The sequence below is a fragment of the Lynx canadensis genome, chromosome C2 (assembly GCF_007474595.2).
Source record: "Lynx canadensis isolate LIC74 chromosome C2, mLynCan4.pri.v2, whole genome shotgun sequence".
Taxonomy (NCBI): Eukaryota; Metazoa; Chordata; class Mammalia; order Carnivora; family Felidae; genus Lynx; species Lynx canadensis.
Genome location: NC_044311.2, coordinates 31,036,113 through 31,056,181, shown reverse-complemented (window position 1 = coordinate 31,056,181; position 20,069 = coordinate 31,036,113). Strand labels below are relative to the sequence as shown.

General features: G+C 46.9%; 1 protein-coding gene across 1 annotated transcript in view; it reads right to left on the bottom strand.

Annotated features, from left to right (window-relative positions):
- Positions 1-20,069, bottom strand: part of EPHB1 (EPH receptor B1) — a 143,294-nt gene that overhangs the window by 73,874 nt on the left and 49,351 nt on the right. Inside the window, exons 4-6 of the mRNA XM_032594577.1 lie at positions 15,802-15,964; positions 11,702-11,810; positions 10,832-10,896 (exon numbers count right to left, since the gene is read on the bottom strand). Of these exons, the coding sequence (XP_032450468.1) occupies positions 10,832-10,896; positions 11,702-11,810; positions 15,802-15,964 (337 nt within the window). The remainder of the gene's footprint in view (positions 1-10,831; positions 10,897-11,701; positions 11,811-15,801; positions 15,965-20,069) is intronic.

The following is a 20,069-nucleotide window of genomic DNA, read 5'->3' as shown; positions in this document are numbered from 1 at the left end:
AATCACTCCTAGCATGCTAGATGGCTTGCTTTAGGATGGTCAACGCCATCCTAGAATGTTCCTTGGAAACATGACAACATGGACTTTGGAATCTACCCACTGAAATTTGGACAAAGCAAACAGAGAGATCCTCACCTTTATATGGAATGTTGTAATCCCTAGGGAATGTGTGTGTGTGTGTTGGGGGTGGGGGAGAGCGAGTGAGAGCGAGGCTGGTGTTCTATTTTGGTAACAGTGGAGTTAAAGGAAAATAGAGTGGGGGCTCATCTCTCATTTGCTCTGACGAACAGGTGAGGACCAAGAATGATTGAAACCAGACTGAAAGGGTCTAACAAAGCCAGATCAGCATCTCCAGGTAGTCGCACTTTGGGTTCCTCCAGAAGCAACCCTTGAGAAAAGGCTCTGAAAGCCGTGTGGCTTATCTGAAAGATGATCCCAAGCAGCACTTGTAGATGAATGGGGCAAGAGCGGGCAAGGAAGGCAGCTTATAAAAAGTGTCTTCTCAAGCCACTTCCCACCGTGGGTAACTGAAGCAGACTTAAGCCCCCCTGGAAAGCTCTAGGAGTTGGTATGGGAGATCACATGCTTCAGAGTTGGCCCACCTGGATGGAAGGAGCCATGGTATTACCACACATTTCCCATCAGCCTTCAGTGGGAGCTGATTGGCCTGCTGCGCAGGTGGGCAGGGAGGCTCCATGGCCAGAGAGCTTTTAGGCGAAGACACACAGATGCTGCACGTGGAAGTTGGCCAGTGTGAACTGAAGGGGTGAGGGCAGGAGGTGAGACAACAACAGACCCACTCAGAATGCAAAGCAGACAGCAGGTCAGTGTCAACAACCTGCAACTTTTCCCAAATCCTGTGCTATGCTGAGAGAAGAGGAGGTCAGGAGCTCAGATGCTGGGGCCTATAGGTGAGGACAGAATCCTAAAACCTCTTACTAGTCTGGCATAAAGCAGCAAATCCACATACCCCTCTTAGAATAATGTTCTCCTTTGCAAGTGGAAGAAATAGCACATCCCTCCCATGGTGACTGTGATATTAAAGAACACACTGCAAATGAAATACCTTAGCACAGTGCCTGATGTTTACAGGAAGGGCTCAGACTGACTTACTCAGGATTATTATCAATAAATGGTTCTAGGAAGTGTTTGGGGAGGTAGGAAGAGGAAGGGGGGGTGGGCAGTGGAGGATGTAAGGCACTTAGAGTTGTATTAGTTACTTTAAGAATAACTACCTTGTTATTTTAGATCAAGGGCTTTTAAACGATGTATGCTAAGCTTTCCTACAGGAACTCTTCCACAAAGACTAATTAAACAATCTAGAATGTGCAGTAATGAACGGTTTGCAAGTACAGACATCTATAAGGATGAATGAGAAAGGATCCGGAGTTAATGAGCTTTGCAGATATTAGCCCCAATCAGTTCTGGGAAGGACCTACTCCCAGAAGGGAACGGTTCACGTCCTGATGGTGCCAGCATTCTTTAGGCCAGGAATAGGCAACTAGGTGCACCAAGGTGGGAGAAAGTTCATACTTCAATGATTGGTGCAATTTACTCACAAGGAGAGGTTGCTACCTTGTAGAATTAAGAAACGTGTACGTGGGGGTCAGAGGACATGTGCTCGTGAGGTCACAGCTATTGTGGGGCCAGAGGTTCTGACAGTCACTGAAGCTCCTGACAGAAAGCTGAGGAGGCTGCATGGAGAGGCCCAGGAGGGGTGATGCGACGTCACTGTGAAGTTCTGCATAAAGGAATTAGTACTTGTTTTCCCTGAACCTGAAGATACCATTGTTACATTGAGGAAGGGAAACTGAAAACAAAAGCCTATCATCAAATGGCTTAGACTCAGGTGCTTCTCCTCTGATGAGGGTCTGAGAGGGCTGCCCTAGCAGAGGGTCCTGGCCTAACTCCTCTGGCAGGGGTAGGGATCCAGTGTAGGAAACCGGGAAAGTGATTCTACTGAGCACGTGCACATAATGGCTTCCGTGCCTCATCCTGGAATAACACATCTCTGCAGACCTCTCTCTGGCATTACCGCTAGGCTTTCTCAAGTCCCCGAAGATGATGAGAAAAAAAAAGTGCCTTTAGCTAGGCAGAACAGGTCATTTGTCTTGTGGCTCATTTTGTGTTTCTGCATAAATCCTGCATCAGCCTGTTCCTGCTCCCACTTGCCAGTGAGCAGTTTTTAATTATCAGGAAAATGGTATTTAGTGCAATGAATCACCAGACAGTGAACAAGGAATTCAAGTCAGCTGCAGAGTCAGGCACAGCCAAACATTTGGAGACGGGGCTCAGAAACTGTTCTCAGATTATGAGTGTTGGGGAAATATTATCAGTGGTAGTAATAATAATATCAGATGCAATATAGCTCATAATGTAAGGTATTTTATAATGCCCTGTACAGTGTTTCACATTATTACTGCAAATATTATATAATTATAATATTTTATAGTTACCAATTATTTTCTCATTTTTAACATAGGTTACATACCTTTGACACAAAAGTAGTATGTACAGATCTAAACTTCTGATTCCTAGTGTCTTGAGAAAGAAAAAAAATCTTCAATTTTATGTTCTTCTAATTCACTAGTTTCTATTAAAGAACCAATTTGCAGATATGTTTGTTATTGGACCTCAAAGCCCATTTATGCTATAGGTGTGGGTTGCAGCCTGGACTGCCTCAAGCTTTAAAAGACCATAGTCCCAGAAGATGAGCCAAATCTTACCCACAAACCAATGCTTTAGGCACTTAAGTCTGAGAAGAAATGACTTAGCCACTATGCAGAGCCTTCTTACATGGTACAGAGCGGTCCTTGAAGCAGAAGAAAACTCCTGGCGATTATTAGATACCCTACATCAGTAGATCAGGCTGGGACAAAGTCTGGGGATGCTGGCAGATGTATGGGGTGTATCTAAAGAGTTAGATCTGCTTGCAAGTGCCAAGGTCTCAGGGTCGAGCAGAAACAGGCTGGGAAAGGGCTAGTTCTAAATAGTGTGTGACATTTGAGGATTAACAGCTGAAGAAGACTGAGAGCTCCTCTTCAGCCCTCTCATGGATCCAGAAAGTACAAAATCAGTGCCGTGAACATCTGGGGGGTGGGAGAGCAAGACAGCCCGGGAGGCTTCAGGGGTTCTAGGAAGGGCCCAATACCCTCCAGCTGGCTGAGGATTCCTAGAATCCCACAGTATGGCTCTGGAGAGGTAGTGAGTTAGGTTGTTCTCAGTCACTGATATCCTGTGTCCCAGCAGGTTTGACGGAGCCATGGGAAGGAGGGAAGTGTGCTTCCTTGTTCCCCGTTCTGGATCCAAGGCAGACTTTCTCATCTTGGTGACTCACCTAAATTTGGTCCAGATACCTAAGCACAAGAGGGAAGCAGTTTAGGGATCTGCACATAAAATACAGCCCCTGGGAGGGACTTCATCCAATCCTCTCCCTCAGTACATTGATCACCCCTCATTTTTCTCAACCTTAACAGGACACCCAGACAGCACCATTCTAGCAACTATGGGAGCTATAGAAAAAGCAAAGCTCATGAGGTTCTTCAGATGATGCAGACATGAAATAACTGGGAAAACAGTGCTGGAGAGTCTAAAATCAGGAGACCACACCTGGAAATGAGCTATAAATGTTGCAGAAACCAGAGAAGGCAGAGGGCTATGGACGTCAGTGTTCAAGGTCAGAATCCTAGAAGAACAGGTCACATGCTCATGCACTGGAGAAGGAGAAGCCTGGAGTATCTAAGGCAAAGCTCAGAGAGAAGTGAGGAGAGTGTGACCAGCTTATGTGTGGTGGGAAGGGAGGACTAAGGCGGGAGATGTACTAGCCTTGGGAGGGCCTTGACTTCCAAACAAAGGCATTAAGATTGATGCCATCAGACACACAGAGCTGACAACTGTTCCATCAGCTAGGAAGGGATGCACTGAGAGCAAGGCACCAAGAAATTCCTTTGGCTGGTAGGCTGCAGCGTTCACATGTATGTCATGGGGAAGGGGCCGGAGGCTGAGAAACAGCTCTAAGGTCATTGCAATAGTTAAGGTGCCAAGATACAGAGTTTTCAACCAGAGTACTGCAATGAGAACAACAGAAGAGGCAAGAGGAATCTCAAAGGAAGGATTGATAGCACTCAGTGAGCAATTAAAGATGGAGAATTAAAGAGGTACAAGAAGAATCCAAGTCAATGCCAAGACTTCTGACATAAAGTGGCACTACAAACCAGGTAATGGACTTTGGGAAAGAAACCCCAGTGTCAGGGAAGTTCGAGCATGTGCTTTTACACTCTGAATGCACAGATGAAATACGCAAGTGCCTAGAAGTCATAACTCAGAATGGAAACAGAGCTGGAAGTCTAAATCTGGAGTTGTGGATATAGGAGACACATGGGTGGTGGTTGAAGCTATTGAGTGATGGGCAGTTTCTTGGAGTAAACCTACCAGGAAAGCTTGACGGGAAGTAGAAAGTCTGCTCCACCTGCTTCTGAGGGCCAAGACCAGGGCAATAGATAGTTGTTTTTTTCCAGGAAGGAGCAGAGGTCCTGGGTGCCCAGCCAGGGTTTGAGGAAGAATCCAAGAGGAGAGCCCTTAGGGAGGCAATGAGCCTCAGTGGAAAAGCGGTGGATCTGAAGAGAATCTTCCTCCTGTCTTCTATTTGGAAGTTTCACCACATTTTAAGGTTTGTTCTTAAAACCACAGTAATTGCCTAATATATCTCTAGGAGAAGAAAAGTAGACCACAGGTGACTTGCCCTTGAGGAAGGTACTTTAGGAAAAAGAGTTTCACACCACCCTGCTTCTTGACATCAATGACCAGCATAGGCAGGTCTTTTCAGGCAAGGCCCACTGGTTCTGGGCCATTGAAGTTGTGCTGGAAACCCAAAGTCGACAGCCTCAGAGGTGCTTGTTAGATTTACTTGACATTTAATAAGCACCCATTGACATCTCAGCCACCTTTGCCCTGGGGGGCTTTTCCTCCTCTCTTCATAGGCCCTCATTTACTCATGACCAGATGCTAGTGTTCGTGTTACCTCCAGAAGAGGCAGCCGAAGTATCCAGCCTGTCTCCTCCTCCAGCGGGTCCACTTGACCTTCACCCTGGTATCCAAAGTGATTTCCAGCGGGTTGGATACTGGTCCTCTATAGTTTGGAAACACCTCTATTACCCAGAGTCAGGAAAGTCGGGTGTGGAATCTTGGAGCAAGGTATGTTTCTGGTCTAATCTAGTCCAGGCTCCCACCTAGAGCAGCAGTCTGCTCTACAACATCTTTTACTGATAGCTACCTAGCCTGTGCTTGAATGCTTCCAAGAACAGAGAGCTAACCTCCCCACAAAGCAGCCTGGCTCTGTGTTGGACAGCTCCGGTCTGGGCGAGGGTGTTCTACACGGAATCCACATCTGCCTACTTTGATCTTTCACTCGATGGTTCCATTTAACCTCATGAAGCACAACAACACCATCTCCTTTCCTTTGCCATAAAGGCATCATGCTTGATCCCCGCCCATGTTTCTCTAGCACTGAATGGGTATTTCCAAGCCCCTGAGGTAAGAGATCAGGACTTGGCACTTTAAACAGGCAGGCCGCTTTGCCAACAATGTTCTTCTTGAAATGGGGTCCTCAGAACCAAGAACATCACTGTAGATGTGTTCTTCCCAGCACAGAGGACCGCATGTCTGTGCGTCACCTCCTCTGATCCAGGGACCAGAGAGTCAGGCAGACCTGAGTTTAAAGGCTTGTTTTGCAAATCACTAATTCCAGGATTCTGGACAGGTTACCTGTCCTCTCTGAGGCTATTTATTCACATGTAAAATCGACCTCATGGGACAGTTATGAGGATTAAATGAGTTAGTACAGGTAAAGTGTCTTGTAACACAGTAAGCACTCAAGCTGGACATTGTATTTTACTATTGTTTTGCATCCATAACAGTGCTTGGCTTTTTACTCCACTATATATCACTCATATTAAGTATGTGGTAAACTAAACACCTAGACATTTTTCACACAAACAAATAGCAAGTCAGGTCTCCACCTTTTTGTGTTGCCTTATTTTTGTTTAAACCCAAACAATAGATTCTAGATTTATCCCTCTAACATTTCATCTTGCAGATTTCAAATTAGCATTCAAAGCTGTTGGATAGTTCTGAATTTTGATTGTTTTATATGGTGTTAGTTATGCTCTCCAACTGTTACCTACAAACTTGATAAGCATCCCTAGGCTTGCACCTGACTCATGAATTTAAAAAAAAACAACAAAACGAACAAGAGATTGAATTGGACAAGGGCTAGAATAAAGCTGGTGCCTTCCTTCCTGGCTGACAGGAGTTACTAACCCATGTTCTTTGGGTATGAAGACAAAGTCTGTACTCACTTTACAATGCTTTCCTCTAGGAGAGCATCAAATATTTGTGCCAAAATAAAAACTCACTACATCTGCAATTCCTGTTGAAATTACTAAATGTATAACCCTAGGAAATGATATGAGGTCCTCATGCTTCTTTCTTAATCATCCTCTGTGGTTCCTAGTGATCACTGAATTCAGTTGTAAATGCCCAGAACCCATTTGCTTTGGTCTCTACAAGCATTTGGCAGGGATCAAGCTCACACTCCTGTTCTGTAATCTCAGTGCTCTGTCCTCTTGCCCTAGGTGGAAATTTGAGCTTCTGCCGGTCTTTGGGCACGTAACCTATTTGTTTTCACTTTTCTCAAGGCTTAAGAATAGATCTGTGATTATATCCACAGTTACCTGTACAACGGAGGTGGTTGTGTTAGGGTTGCTTTCTGAAAGCCCTTGCCCCCTTACCGAGCTCTTTTCTTCCTCTCTCCCCACCCCTACACACCTCACCCAACTCAGAAATCTGTGAGGCATCAGCCACTATCAGGCATGTGGTTACATAAGCCTCATCAATACCCAGTAGCACTTCCCAAATATAGAATTGACTAGAACTTTTCTAATTCCCAAGCCTACCCTGGCCTACCTGGATCATCCTGTCCAGGCAATTTTTAGTCAGCCAGCAAGCACCTTCTGAGATCTGGCTCACAGTAATCATGAGAACACACCATCTGTCTGCCTCTTCTTGGACACGGGAAACCCACAGTCCCACCCACCCATCCTTGAACATGAACCTTCCAGGCTCTTTATCCAAGCACCCAGCACCACATCCAGCAGATTCTCTTCCCAACTTGACTTTCCCAAATCCAACCTCCCCTTTACATGCTTATTTGCTGTGCTCCAAGCTCAGAGGAGGGCATAAACCAGTGTCCTAGACAGTGTCCTAGACTGTATTCTCAAATTGAACAGCTTTGTCACGTCTAGATGAGCTAGAGAGGGTATCCATCTGTGAAGATTTTGGTTATCTCTCCTTCAGCCTTTCATCAGCTTGAAAGGAGGGTCTGGGAGGGCACAGACCACTGGCCTCTCTATGGCACCCTATTCCCTGCCCATGGGGAAGAGAGGTGGGGCTCTCTTGGGCACTGATGAATACGGCTGGGGAGCTGCTGCGGGTTTTCTGTCACTTCTTGGGCAGGAAGTCCTCAGAGCTGCAGTTGCTGGCCATATCCCACAGTACCGTGCATGCATGTGGATGGTTCAGGTATAGTTATGTGCATACATTCTGCTCAGACATAACTGATCTTTCTGTCTCCTGCAGTGGGACCCAGAAGGGGGTCCACCAACCAGGACACCTGGGATTAGTTCTCACCCCATTCCCCCCTGCTCCTGACCACCAGGTACCCTGAGCCTCTGCAATATGGTAAGAGCATGGGCTCTGTAGCCAGACTTACTGCCACGTAGGAGCCGTGTGACCTGAGGAAGTCGCTTAATCTTCCTAGATTAATGCCTGCTTCCTAAGCGATTGTCAAGGTTAGATGAGTTGAAATGAGCTACCAGAATGAAGTTCCCAATTCATGGTACAGAGTAGGCTTTCCATAACTAAATACTTCTCCCACTTCCCTGTCTAGAGCCAGGCACAGCCTCCATCAGAGCTGGAGTGTTCTCTTCTGTTCTAAGAGTGCTGAGCCTTCCCCCAGCTCTACAGTCCTTCAGCTGTGATTCTCCAACAGTAGTAGCTTAGGTCAGAGTGATGGATGTGCAGGGAAGGAAAAGCACTAATGCAGTTCAATGCATGAGACTATGGGTTTAGGGAACCAGGCTGCAAAGAAGAGCCAGGTTTCAGGAACTAGATAAAAAGAATGGTACGAATAGGGAAAAGGACTTATAAAAGGTGAGCTGAATTAAAAAGAAGACAGACTTCTAAAGCAGCCAATGGAGTGAACTCTGGTCTACCCTGCGTCCCAGGGACAGCAACTGTGCCGCTTGTTAGCACCGTGTGCTTAGCTGTCCCCACTGGCTGCAGCAGGGCCACTATTACTGCAGACTGCATAGTGGTTTCTCTGTGGAGCTGGGAACTAGGGAAGCCTCCTTCTGTTGGCCTTAGAGGTGAAGAGTTCCCCAGAAGTATCTGAGTATCGTGGAAGTGTACTTGCATGCTGTGGCTGGCAGAGCCCACCCCTCCAGAGCAGGATGGCCAGAACTCAAGTGGAAGTGGCCCGGAGGGCACCAAGCTGCACCTGCACTCGATGCTTGGGGACCCTCTGTACCCTGACTGAAGAGTGACAAGGCTTAGCTTGCCTGCCTTTAAAGAGGAGATGTCTGTCTTAGGGCACCCCATTCTCACCCTAGGGCATCTCTAGTCTCCAAAATGGCATTCCTCCTTTTGAACCCAGTTTTGCACCCTCCGCATTCAGGCTGATATGGCCATCTCCAAAAGTTTCCTCAAAAGAGGTTATAGGATGCTAAGTCTGAAATGGGCTTCACAGTGGCCCTTTTTAAAAACATTTTAAAAATGTTTTATTTATTTTTGAGGAGAGAGAGAGAGAGAGGGAGGTAGGGAGGGAGGGAGTGAGCGGGAGAGGGGCAGAGAGAGAAGGAGACACAGAATCTGAAGCAGGCTCCAGGTTCTGAGCTGTCAACACAAAACCCGACACAGGGCTTGAACCTGTGAACTGCAAGATCATGACCTGAGCTGAAGTCGGACACTTAACTGAATGAGCCACCTAGGTACCTCCACAGTGGCTTTTAATATGGCAGGGAGTTAGTCCAGAGCAGGGGGCTGGTGGGGGCAATGTCAGAATCCTGAGGCAGGGCAGGGAAGCAGGGGGATAGAGAAAGCCTTTCCGGTAATTCTGATGCACTGTGGAGGGGGCACCTTCACTTGAGAACCAGAGATAAATCAAAGTCTTTGTTTTTCAGCTGGGGAAGCAAAGGCCCTGTCTGGAAGGGCAAATGCACAGGTTAAAATGGGTAAACACATCTGTAGATTTTGCAGTGAGGCACAGAGTCAGGACACTGGGAAAGAAAGAGAACACAGTAAGGTTTCCTCTCTGAAACCAGTTACAACTGGTTAAAATGGAGGCCCACGGTGGCCTGGACAGGGAAAGGAAGGGTAGTTTATGGGATTCTGAGTGTTGCAGAAACTTTGCCTGTAGCCTTAGAAAAGGCCACTCTCCAGTCCCCCACCCTCATTTATGCTGCTGATTGGAGGCTGCCCGGGACCACTGTGGTCGAGTCTCAGTGTCTCTGAGCTCACTCTGAGCCCTCTCCTCCCTCCCAGCCATGACTGCCTGGGAATAGCAGCCGGCCGCCAGGAGTCTGGTCCTCTACAAACTCTTGGCAGTTTCTTGGTCTTGGGTTGAAAGTCCCCAGAGAACAAAGCCATATCTACAGAGTGGCCTTTGTACAGTGCCAGCCAGCACTGGCCATGCTAGAACTCAAACTCCTCTGAGGTGGAGCTGCTGGGTGAAGGTCCTGGCCTCACTTTCCTGACTCGATTTTAGAGAAGGGAGGAGTTTGGTCCATGAGAAATTTTGCCTTTGAGCCCATTTTCGCTCCCAGGACTGCCCATTGAAGGCACGCTGTGTGTGTGTGTGTGTGTGTGTGTGTGTGTGTGTGTGTGTACAAGGTCTATTTTCTATGCTTGCTGCTGAGTGAACAGGACGAAAAGGGCTGACATTGCACAGGGGGATTTAGGTGAGTTGGGATTTACAGAAGAAGCCTGAGACAGAGCACAGTGCAAAGTGCTGGGACAGATTTCTGAGGGTAACTGTGGAATTCAAAAGGAATTATTTAGAAAGACAACATGTCCCAAGGATCTAAGCTTTCTGGAAGTAGGGAGGTGGCCCAAGTGACCTTTTTTTCAGATCCTGCAATGTTGTAATTACACAGATAAAAGAATAGTTTTGACGTAGGACTTTACACTGTACGTTGGTAAGGAGAAATTTTAGTTATAAAAATATTATATATAGGTTTTTAAAAAAGAGATGGGTAGGATAATGAGTGAGAAAAACTTTTAAAGGCACTGCTTAAAAGAAAACACTTGGGAGATATCCCAACACTCTGGCCTCTTGGGCTCTGCTATCTTTTTAATTCCCTATATTCATGTTCTCTGGCTTATCTGTGAATTTGGTTAACACATTCCCCAGCCGCTCAATTGGATAAGATAAGGCAGAAGATGTTAATAGAGAACCCTCCATCTTTTCCCACTGAGTCTGATTTCAGGATTCATTGACTTGCTAAACCCAATCTTTTCCCCGAATTCTGTGTCCTATACGGGCTTATCAACATGGAAGATAATCTACCCACCAAGCATCCAATGAGTGCCCACAACAGGCAGAGAGCAGATGGGGCAGGCAGCCTGTGGCCCTGGGGACCTGCAGAGAAAGGACGCTGCTGGGGCACCGGAGGCTGGAAGGGGACTTGTCATTGGGACTGGCCAGTCTGGCTGTAAGGAGCACTCCTCCAAGCACTCACCTGCTCTACCAGGCAGTGGGTGTGTGCTTTCTACTCACCTCGGCCGGTGCTGTAATGCTGCAGCTTATCGCTGTACACGGCCTCTTTGCTGTAAGCCCGTTTCCTGTAGATGAGAGGAAGAGGAACTCTTTTAGCTGGAGTGCACCCCTGCTGCTCGGCTCCAGGGGTCTCCCCCAGCTCCCCTGTCCCGACAGGGGCTCGCTAGGGCATCTTCTGGGACTGGGAACTGGGCAGCTCTCACTTTAACATTTAGCTCCTGTCCTGCTTCCTGGAAGCTGGGTCTGCTTCTGGGTCCCCATCAGAGCCTGGGGCAGAGGTTCTCAGGATACCCATCAGCATGCTGGCTGTACCATGGAACTGCTCAGGAGAAGCCAACTACAGTGCTTTCCAGAGCAGAATCTGGGCTAACCCCCAAAGGCAGTAGCAACAGTATTAAAAATGCACAAGGCCTCAGGGCCTGCCCTTCTGCAGAACTTGGAGTTCCTGTTTTCCTCCTTGGCTCTCCTCCTGACTGCCTGCCTTGTGCCCTCTGCCGAGGGCCTTGGCTCTCTAACCAGACGATGGGTTGCAGTATAGGTTGTGATGCTCCAGTGGGTCAAATGCAATTTGGTAACTGTGGCTCCAACAGTGAGGGGGAATAAAATGAGGTTTGAAGATGGATGCTGTTTACCCATAGCCTTGCCCAGCTCTTATGGAGGATTTTATCCCAGGCACAGAGAAAACAAATAATCTGGACAATTCTAGGCTGCCTGTGGATTGAGATGGAATGATGACCATGAGCTTGACAGCAAGGCTGTGTATGGTCAGGCCCCGTCCAGTCTGCATGGCCTGGGAGGGGCCTGCATGTGGAGAGGGGCTTTCTGAGTCTGAGGTGAGCTAGTGGGAGCAGATGGAAGCAGAGGACCTACCTGCTACAGACGATGGAGATGGCCACCAATGACACCACGAACACGACCCCGGCTGCTGCCGAGCCAGCAATCAGTGGCAGCTGCTCCCTCAGCTCAGACTTGTAGTCATCTAGGTGAAAAAGAGGCATTAGAGTTCTTCCTGTGTGCTCATTGCATACAGCTGGGACTCAATGCATGACACTAAAGACATTATAAATATGTGTGTGTGTGTGTGTGTGTGTGTCTATATGTATGTATATGTAGAGTACAGCTTCCATGCTTAGAGCTAGAAGACCAACTAAAACAAAGAATGATCTTCAAGTCACAAATAAACAAGAACAACTAGAAGCAAATGACAGTAACAATAAAAACAAAACAGCAGGGACAGAAGCTCAGAATTAAATGCTGATGACATGTGTCCCCACAGCAGAGGTGACTCCAATCTACATCCCCTCATTTGGAAGGTATCTCAAAGGACAGTCAGTCATGCTAGGATACGTCTAAGGGAAAGAAGAAAAACCACTGCTGAAGGACTTTTGAAAACACACAGGTGTTGAAACACAGCACAGCGTATAGATTCTTTGAGCAGATATTTAAAGAATATCAGCAGCTGGGCAGCAGGTGCTACACCAGGAGCTGTGGAGGATGAAGGAACGCCGGAGAAATGGCCCGGCACTCCAAAGTTCCCACTCAAGAAGAATACGATCAAGGCCTCTGCCAAGGTTAGAACCGTGCTGTATTACGGGGGCAAAAAGGAAGCCCCCGAGTCACAGAGGTGAACAGAACTCCCCGAAACCCTGGCTTTACCATGGGTGAGCTCTGTGATCCTGGACAAAGTCTTTAGTCTCTCTGACCCTCAGACTCCTTTCTACTAAAAAAGGTAATAATAAAACAATCAAATTATGAGAGGCACAGTTTGCAATGTCTGCACTATCACGGGTGTCCCAAATCCTAATACTCTTTTCCTTAATCCATAGAAACCACTTGGCCTAGCTGGCTATTATTATTATTATTATTATTATTATTATGCTTATTCCTTCACTTGGCATTAAGGACTGAGGCATACAGAGATCAACCTTTATGTGTTCTATTACAGTTAAGGTTGCCAGATACAGTAAATATCTGTATCTGCCAGATACAGTAAAACAGGCCGACCAATACTGCCAGATACAGTAAATACAGGCCGACCAAAAATACAATACTGCCAGATACAGTAAAACAGGCCGACCAGTTAAAAGTGAATTTCAGGTACACAATGAATAATGTTTCAGTGTAAGTATACCCCAAATGTTGAATGGGAGATACTTACTTACAATAAAATATTGTCAGTTCTTTATCTGAAATTCAAATTTATCTGGCCATCCTGTATTTCACTTGGCAACCTCAATGACAATAGCTCTTGAAGTGAAATTCATGTCCTGTATCAGAATCACCTGAGCCCGATAATAAACATGACTTTTTCTGGGGCCCTCCTCAGGTCTACTGAATCAGAACCTTTGAGTGAAGAGCAGAATATCTCCATATTTACCAAATGTTCCAGGCGATTCTCATGCTGCCCAAAGTTTAGGAACCACTGTTCAACTCTGTGGGTGGAGAAAGAGACTTCCAAAGATAAGGATGTTATTCTCGAAGCCACTCCATAGACATCAATTTTAAAGACTGAAGGTATAGTGTCTCAACTGACAGCTTTCTGTAACATGTGTGTTTAAAAAAAAAAATGGGGTGTGTGTGCCTGGGTGGCTCAGTCAGTTGAGTGCCTGACTTTCGGTTTCAGCTCCGGTCTTGATCTCACAGGTTAGGGAGTTTGAGACCCACACTGGGCTCTGCACTGACAGTGCAGAACCTGCTTGGGATTCTCTTTCTCTGCCTCTCTCTCTCTCTCTCCCTCTCTCTCTCTCTCTCTCTCTCTCTCTCTCTCTCTCTCAAAATAAGTGATTAAACTTAAAAAAATTTTTTTTTTTGGCAAAAGAACAAAATTCAAGGAACCACAATGAAGAGTCCATAAAAACATCTTTATAACTTAAAAACTTCATAAAGCAATGTGACCTTCAGTCTTTAAAATTGATTTCTAGAGAGTGAGAGGCTTCAAGAACCAACATCCTTATCTTTAGAAGTGCCTTCCTCTGCTCACAGAGTTGAATGATGATTCTCAAACACTGGGGAGCATAAGAATCACCTGGACTGTTTGATAAACATGCAGATATCATGCTGTATGAATGGGTTAAAAAAAAAAGCGTATAAGCCAAAAGTTAGCATACTAGAGCTAACAGCAGCCCATAGTAGCTCTGCTGTCCTGTGGAGGTCAATGCTGCCCGAAGTGTGGTCTTTGACCCTGGGCGGAATCCTATAGGTCCTCCGGCTCCAATGACCTATCACTGATCAACCTTCAACTCACCTTTATGCTGAAGACGGGGCCCGAAGCCTCAGTGAACATAATTACTACTGATGTGCAAACCTCAGTCATTAAGATAAATACTCCTGAATTTGGCCACTTACCAAAACTCTCTTATATCTAGCCCCTCTTGGGTTTATAAAACTTAACTGCCAAATGTAAAAGGAATAGTCTTCTTGGGAGAAATTTGTTACTTCTTGATTTGTCTAGCAGAATTGCCAAGAGACCAGTGCTCAGAGCATTCTGAGTTTTGGGTTTTTAATCCTGTGTACTTCCTGGTGCCACAGTGCCCATAAATCTAGATGGTAAGTAAGGTGCAAAGAGGGGACAGAATCCTTAAGGAACAGGAGACAGCCTGCATTCTTTTCATACCGGCAGCATCATTAACCTGAATAAATTGGCTCAGTTTCTACCCCATCTCACTATCCTCAAAATATGAGCGAAGATTCACCTGAAAAGAACTCAAAACAAGTTGCAAACTCCAATCCTACAGGAGCCAGAAAACTCACATTAAAGCATCTGGGTACAAATCACTGGGAAGGGGCAGACGCCCCATGGGGGCAGCCGCCTCTCAGCTCGGGGGTACAGCCCTCCCCCTACAACGCCCATCAGCTTTGGCTTCTTTTCAGCTTTTCACAAGAAAATGCACATTATGGTTTTCATATGAAATCATCTGATTTTAAATGTTTCTGGTGAAATGTTAAATTGTTAAACATCATAATGTGAGTCAATATAAAACCTCAGGTCCTATCACGCGCCTAGTCAGAGAGTGCTGGCCTAAAATAAAATGTTACGTAAAGGCAGACTGTTTTGTGTGTAATTTAATTAATAAGTGGAAAATTAAAGGCTCTCAGTTGAGGGGGTTGAGAAGAGACTGATATCTAGAAAACTATCAGGAAACAGCTCACAAATGAATAAATAAAATGGACAGACAGTGAATAGAAAAACGAAAGCATACACCACAGTAAATGGCTGGCTAAGGGAAAGAGTGGGTGAACACAGGCAGATATCCCATGCCTCCTCCTCAGGCTACAGGGAAATCAGATTTTCATAACCATTTAAAAGCGTGGTCTCAGAGGACCAGGAGAGACTGTCATTAATGGGGAACTAACAAAGCCCAAAGGTGGAAGTATTTTGGGTGACAGGCTTTCTGGCCTTGGGGATGGTTTAGAAGACAGTGTCTGTCTATTATCACTGGAGATACATGGCTAGAGTCACATGTGAAGCTGTTTCAAACAAGCTGAGATACTGGTTGCATGGGACTGCCATACCCCCAAATTTGCCCCTCTGTGTCCTTCCTGGAGACCTTATCTCGTGAAATTAGGTTGTGAGCTCAGCTCCCAGTCCCCCAGAACAGAGGGGTGAAGTGGGAGTGAGGGTAAAACAACGGCAACACCTGGGCCCTGATTCTGAGGCAGGAGGCACATGAACCCTGAGCTATGTGGGGGTCTCCCTGCCAGGACCTCTGTGCATGTGGTACAGAGACCCACTGAAGGAAAACCCAAGCGATGTTAGGAGAGAAATAGGCCTGACTTCAGAAAGATGCCCTGCCTTGTGAATGACGCAAGAGTAATGCCCTGCCCCCACCCCCCCCAGGGCAAACCCTTCCAAGGGAATCGCACTGGAATCCAGTGAGAGGTTGGCACTTGGGCTGCAAGGGCAGCTTTTCAGGGCCTCTTCCCCTCCCCCAAGTGCTGGCCCTGTACCACTTCACTGGCCTGCCTCTTACCATCCGTCAGCGTCTGGAAGCACATCTTGCCACTGAACTTGCCGTAGCCCGCCACCGTGCGGGCACGCACTTGCACCACATACACCATGCCTGGCCGTAGGCCGTCAATCCGCGCCGTGTTGGTCTGGCTCCTGGCCATGGAGGAGTTGAACTCATTGTGCTCCTGAAAGAGAGTGAGGAGAACGGTCTGCAGCCTCCTCCTGAGGTCTGCGTCCCCATCTACTCCACCCTGGAGCACCCAGGCCCTGTCAGTCCTTGGTCCTACAGATCTGCTAAAAGCTGTCACTGGCCCCAGGCCCTCTCTCTGAATGGGGGACATCTGGCCTGGACCAAGGGAATGAAGGATCAGCTCTGTGTCATGAGGTGGCCATGCCCTAAAAAGGAGGCTCTGAGCAAATGGCTAGGCTCTCAGAGCCAGGCTGGGGGGCTCATCGTCATTTTCTAGTCCTTCCCCATCCAGGGTTCAGTGCACATGCAGCTTTGCAAAATCGTGTTGCGTCTCCGATGTCAGTAGAAGCAAGCTGGGCAGCATCGGCCCTTTGTCTCCCCCTTTTTTTTTTTGTTAAGGTTTATTTATGTTGAGAGAGAGAGAAAGAGCACACACATGAGTGGGGAGGGGCAGAGAGAGAGGGAGAGAGAGAATCCTAAGCAGGCTCAGCACTGTCAGCACAGAGCCCCAAATGGGGCTTGAAATCACGACTGTGAGATCATGACCTAAACTGAAACCAAGAGTCGGACATTTAATTGACAGAGGCACCCAGGTGCCCCTGCCCTTTGTCTCATTTCTATTGAGGACTTGCCTTTTCTCTCCTCACTCAGGATCTCCTCACCATGACTGTTCTAGATCACCCCTTAAGCTCCCTCAGGTCCTAGTCCTTAGCTGAGTGACTTAGTGTCCACTCTGCTGCAAAGCCTGAGGCCATTCCAAACCACCTCCCATACCTGCTTCTGCCTTCACTTTGGCCTGTGTCAGTCTGCTTGGATCCCAGCTTCTAGTTCCCTCTCCACCAGCATCGGGAGGACATGTCTGTTCTCCCTGGAGAGCAGGCTCTGCCCCTTCTCACCTATTCAGGGGTCACCCCTCCACCCCCACCACTCTCTCCGGCACCTTCTGCCTGGTCTTCTATAGTCTCTGTTATCCACACATGAGTGTCCTCTGGTGTGCACAGATTTTTGCTCCTGTTTCAGCCTTCTGACTCCCCACCCATAGTTGGTGCCTTCAAGGGTACTTCCTGTCTTTGCTACTAACATTTGGTTTGTGCCTAGACTTTTGTAGCCTCCTATGTTTTCTGCCACTCCCTCTCCACCAAATCCAAACTTCTTTTCTAACAGGACGCCTGGGTGGCTCAATCAAACATCTGATGTAGGCTCAGGTCATGATATTACAGTTAGTGAGTTTGAGCCCCACATTGGGCTCTGTGCTGACAGCATGGAGCCTGGAGACTGGTTCAAGTTCTGTGTCCCCCTCTCTATCTGCTCCTCCCCTGCTCACGCTCTGTCTGTCTGTCTGTCTCTCTCTCTCAAAAATAAAAACAAAACATTAAAAAAGATCTCTGACCTTCCCTAAAGTTATAATCAGATAAAAACAAAACTCCTAAATCTAGGTTTATAGGGTCCTCATAATGAAGCAATTCCAGTCTCTCACAACCCCCAAATTACCACCTTGCTGTCCCTTCAGGGGCCACACTCCCAGACCCAGGGCCTTTGCTTGGGCTGTTTTCCCGGTCTGAAATGCCTCTCTCTAGTGCTCCTCTGCACCCTGCATGTTCCTTGTGCCTGTATCTCTAAAGCCCCCTCTTCCAGGAAGGCTTCCCATGGACTCTGTTCATTGCTGTCTTTCATCTTTACACCCTCCCCTCAGCGCCCTCATATACACCAGCCTGGCCTCTGATCATTTTCATGCGTGCATTATGAAGACTGTGGGTTATCTCCAAGTGTACAGGAACAAAAGTTTCAACTCTGGACTGCCCCTGTCTGTACCATCAGTCTCAGAGCAAAATGGGGACATCAGTGAAAATGAAGAGCTTAGGTCACTGAGAGGGAAGCTCCCAAGTCCCTGTGCAGATCTGGGGTTCTGTGATGAATTCTAGGCACAATGGTTTGAGGGGCATGGTAACAAATGAGGGGAAAGCTGACGGCAAGAGATGTGTAAGCCACAGCCTCAGACAAGCAACAGAAGTTTGGGGAGTTGAGCCAGGACAAATGAATACAGTGCAATGATTTAAAAAAATTGCCATTGTTTTAAAATACGCAAACATCTACTTTGCAAAGGCAGAGGTGACCTGATGTGCATTCACTCAATCATTTGGCCCAGCAGCCACATTTATGGCATGCTACCATGTGCTGGGTACTACCTACACATGGTTTCAGGGACCAAGGCATGGCCCCTCTCCTTGGGGATGCAAAATCTTGTGGGGTGGGCCAGAAAATACCCAGATGCTGACAGCAGTGCTGACTGAGTGACTTGGCAGAAGGCAGCTTAGGGGGCTGGGGGATGGGGGGGGGGCGGGAAGAGCAGAGGGTCACCCAACTCAGGCTGCTAAGGAGACTGGGAGGGTGACGTTAGTTGAGTCATCAAAGGCAGAAGAAATTAGCCACATGGACAAATACAGAGAGTGGGAACTGAATAGAACACGTGAAAGCAAGGCCTAAAGAGATGAGAAGCCTGCAAGCAACTGGGCCCACCTAGACTGTGGTGACACATGTGGTGGTGACAAATGCTTGGAGGTAGTTTTAAGAGACCACAGGCTAGAGGTCAGCTTGAATAGACGGTTGAAGGTTACACACTCATCCTCATGGAGGGGATATCCATTGACCTCTGGGAGGGACTGCTTGGAAGGAACTGCCCATCCATCGGTTTGAACTATTAAAAAAAAAAAAAAAAAAAGGAGGATGCCCCCACCCCACCACCAATCAGGGATCCAGCAGAAAGAAGGCTGTCTACTATAGGAGGGATATTAGCTAGAACGTAGGTCATTACTGTCCTAACACACTGAAGATCTAAGACCTAAACCTATATAAATCACCTAATCACCTTGCAAATTAGGACAAAATCCCATTGCTACAAAATCCGGGTAGCTGTCTGGATTTTCTGGTTTCACTGGTATCTGTGGAATTAGGCACTGCTTGAAAGAAGTGAAACATCCACTGGGCAGCTCTTTTACTGACAACTGTCTTTTGGCGTATTAGTATTTGGATTGTGAAGACAAAACATTAACCCCTTATCACTTTATAGCCCACACATTCAAGAAGTTCCGTGATTAAAATGAGTATTAATCCTCGTTCTCTTCAAACCCATTAATCAACTGCAGGCAAATGGGTGAGAGCAAAGAGCACGTGGCTTTTTTGTTTGTTTGCTTCATGATTGATCCTATAAGCATGTGAGAGGTATAGATCATCGCCATCAAGGGCAGAGACCATGGCTCCCATCCCCAACCTGTGGCCCAGGGCTGGCACCAAACTGCTCAACGGTTCAGTGCTAAATGAATGAATAAACACCACACTTCAGACCAGTTATTTGAACCAATCGATCGAGCACAAGATATTGCCAACGCCTGAAAGAGTTTCTAGGAGAAAATGATCCTAAAATTTGAAGGGTAGAAATTCCCAAGGTCTAAACCAGTCCATTCTGGCCCAGACAGTTATGAAGAGCAAGAAAGCGTCTAAACGCTTAATCATGAAGACGGCTGAGAGCAGATGTAGATGCCCCTCCCATGGTTTGCCTACAAGCGCTGACACCAGGAGTGAAAAGTGCTACAAGACAGTAAACAAGAGAGGATGATAAATGGAAGCATATGAAAATGGGAAGGAGATGAACATGGAGAGGCTCTGGGAGTGTCATCAGCTCGATGGCATCTGAGCTCTTTATTAATGAGCTGTTGGAGGAGGCGAAAGCCTCATTGATTCTATTTATAGAGCTGAAATTGAAAGGTGTTCCAAGCATAAATTGAGAGGGCGATGTGAAGTAGGAGACCCAGGGTGGGTTTTCAGGGGTTGGAAAACTATGGCCCATGGCTAGCTACCTGTTTTTGTAAATAAAGCTTTATTGGAACTCAACCATGCCCACCTTCTGATATATTGCCTATGGCTGTTTTTCTTCTACAAAGGCAAGTTGAGTAGTTGGGACAGAGACTATATGGCCACAAACTTAAAATATTTCCTATTTGGTCCATTATGGAAAAAACTCTGCTGACTCCTGGCTTAGAAGAAGTGGCACAGAACGGAGGAATGGGGATTTATTTCTTTGGGGTGAATCCAGGATATCTACT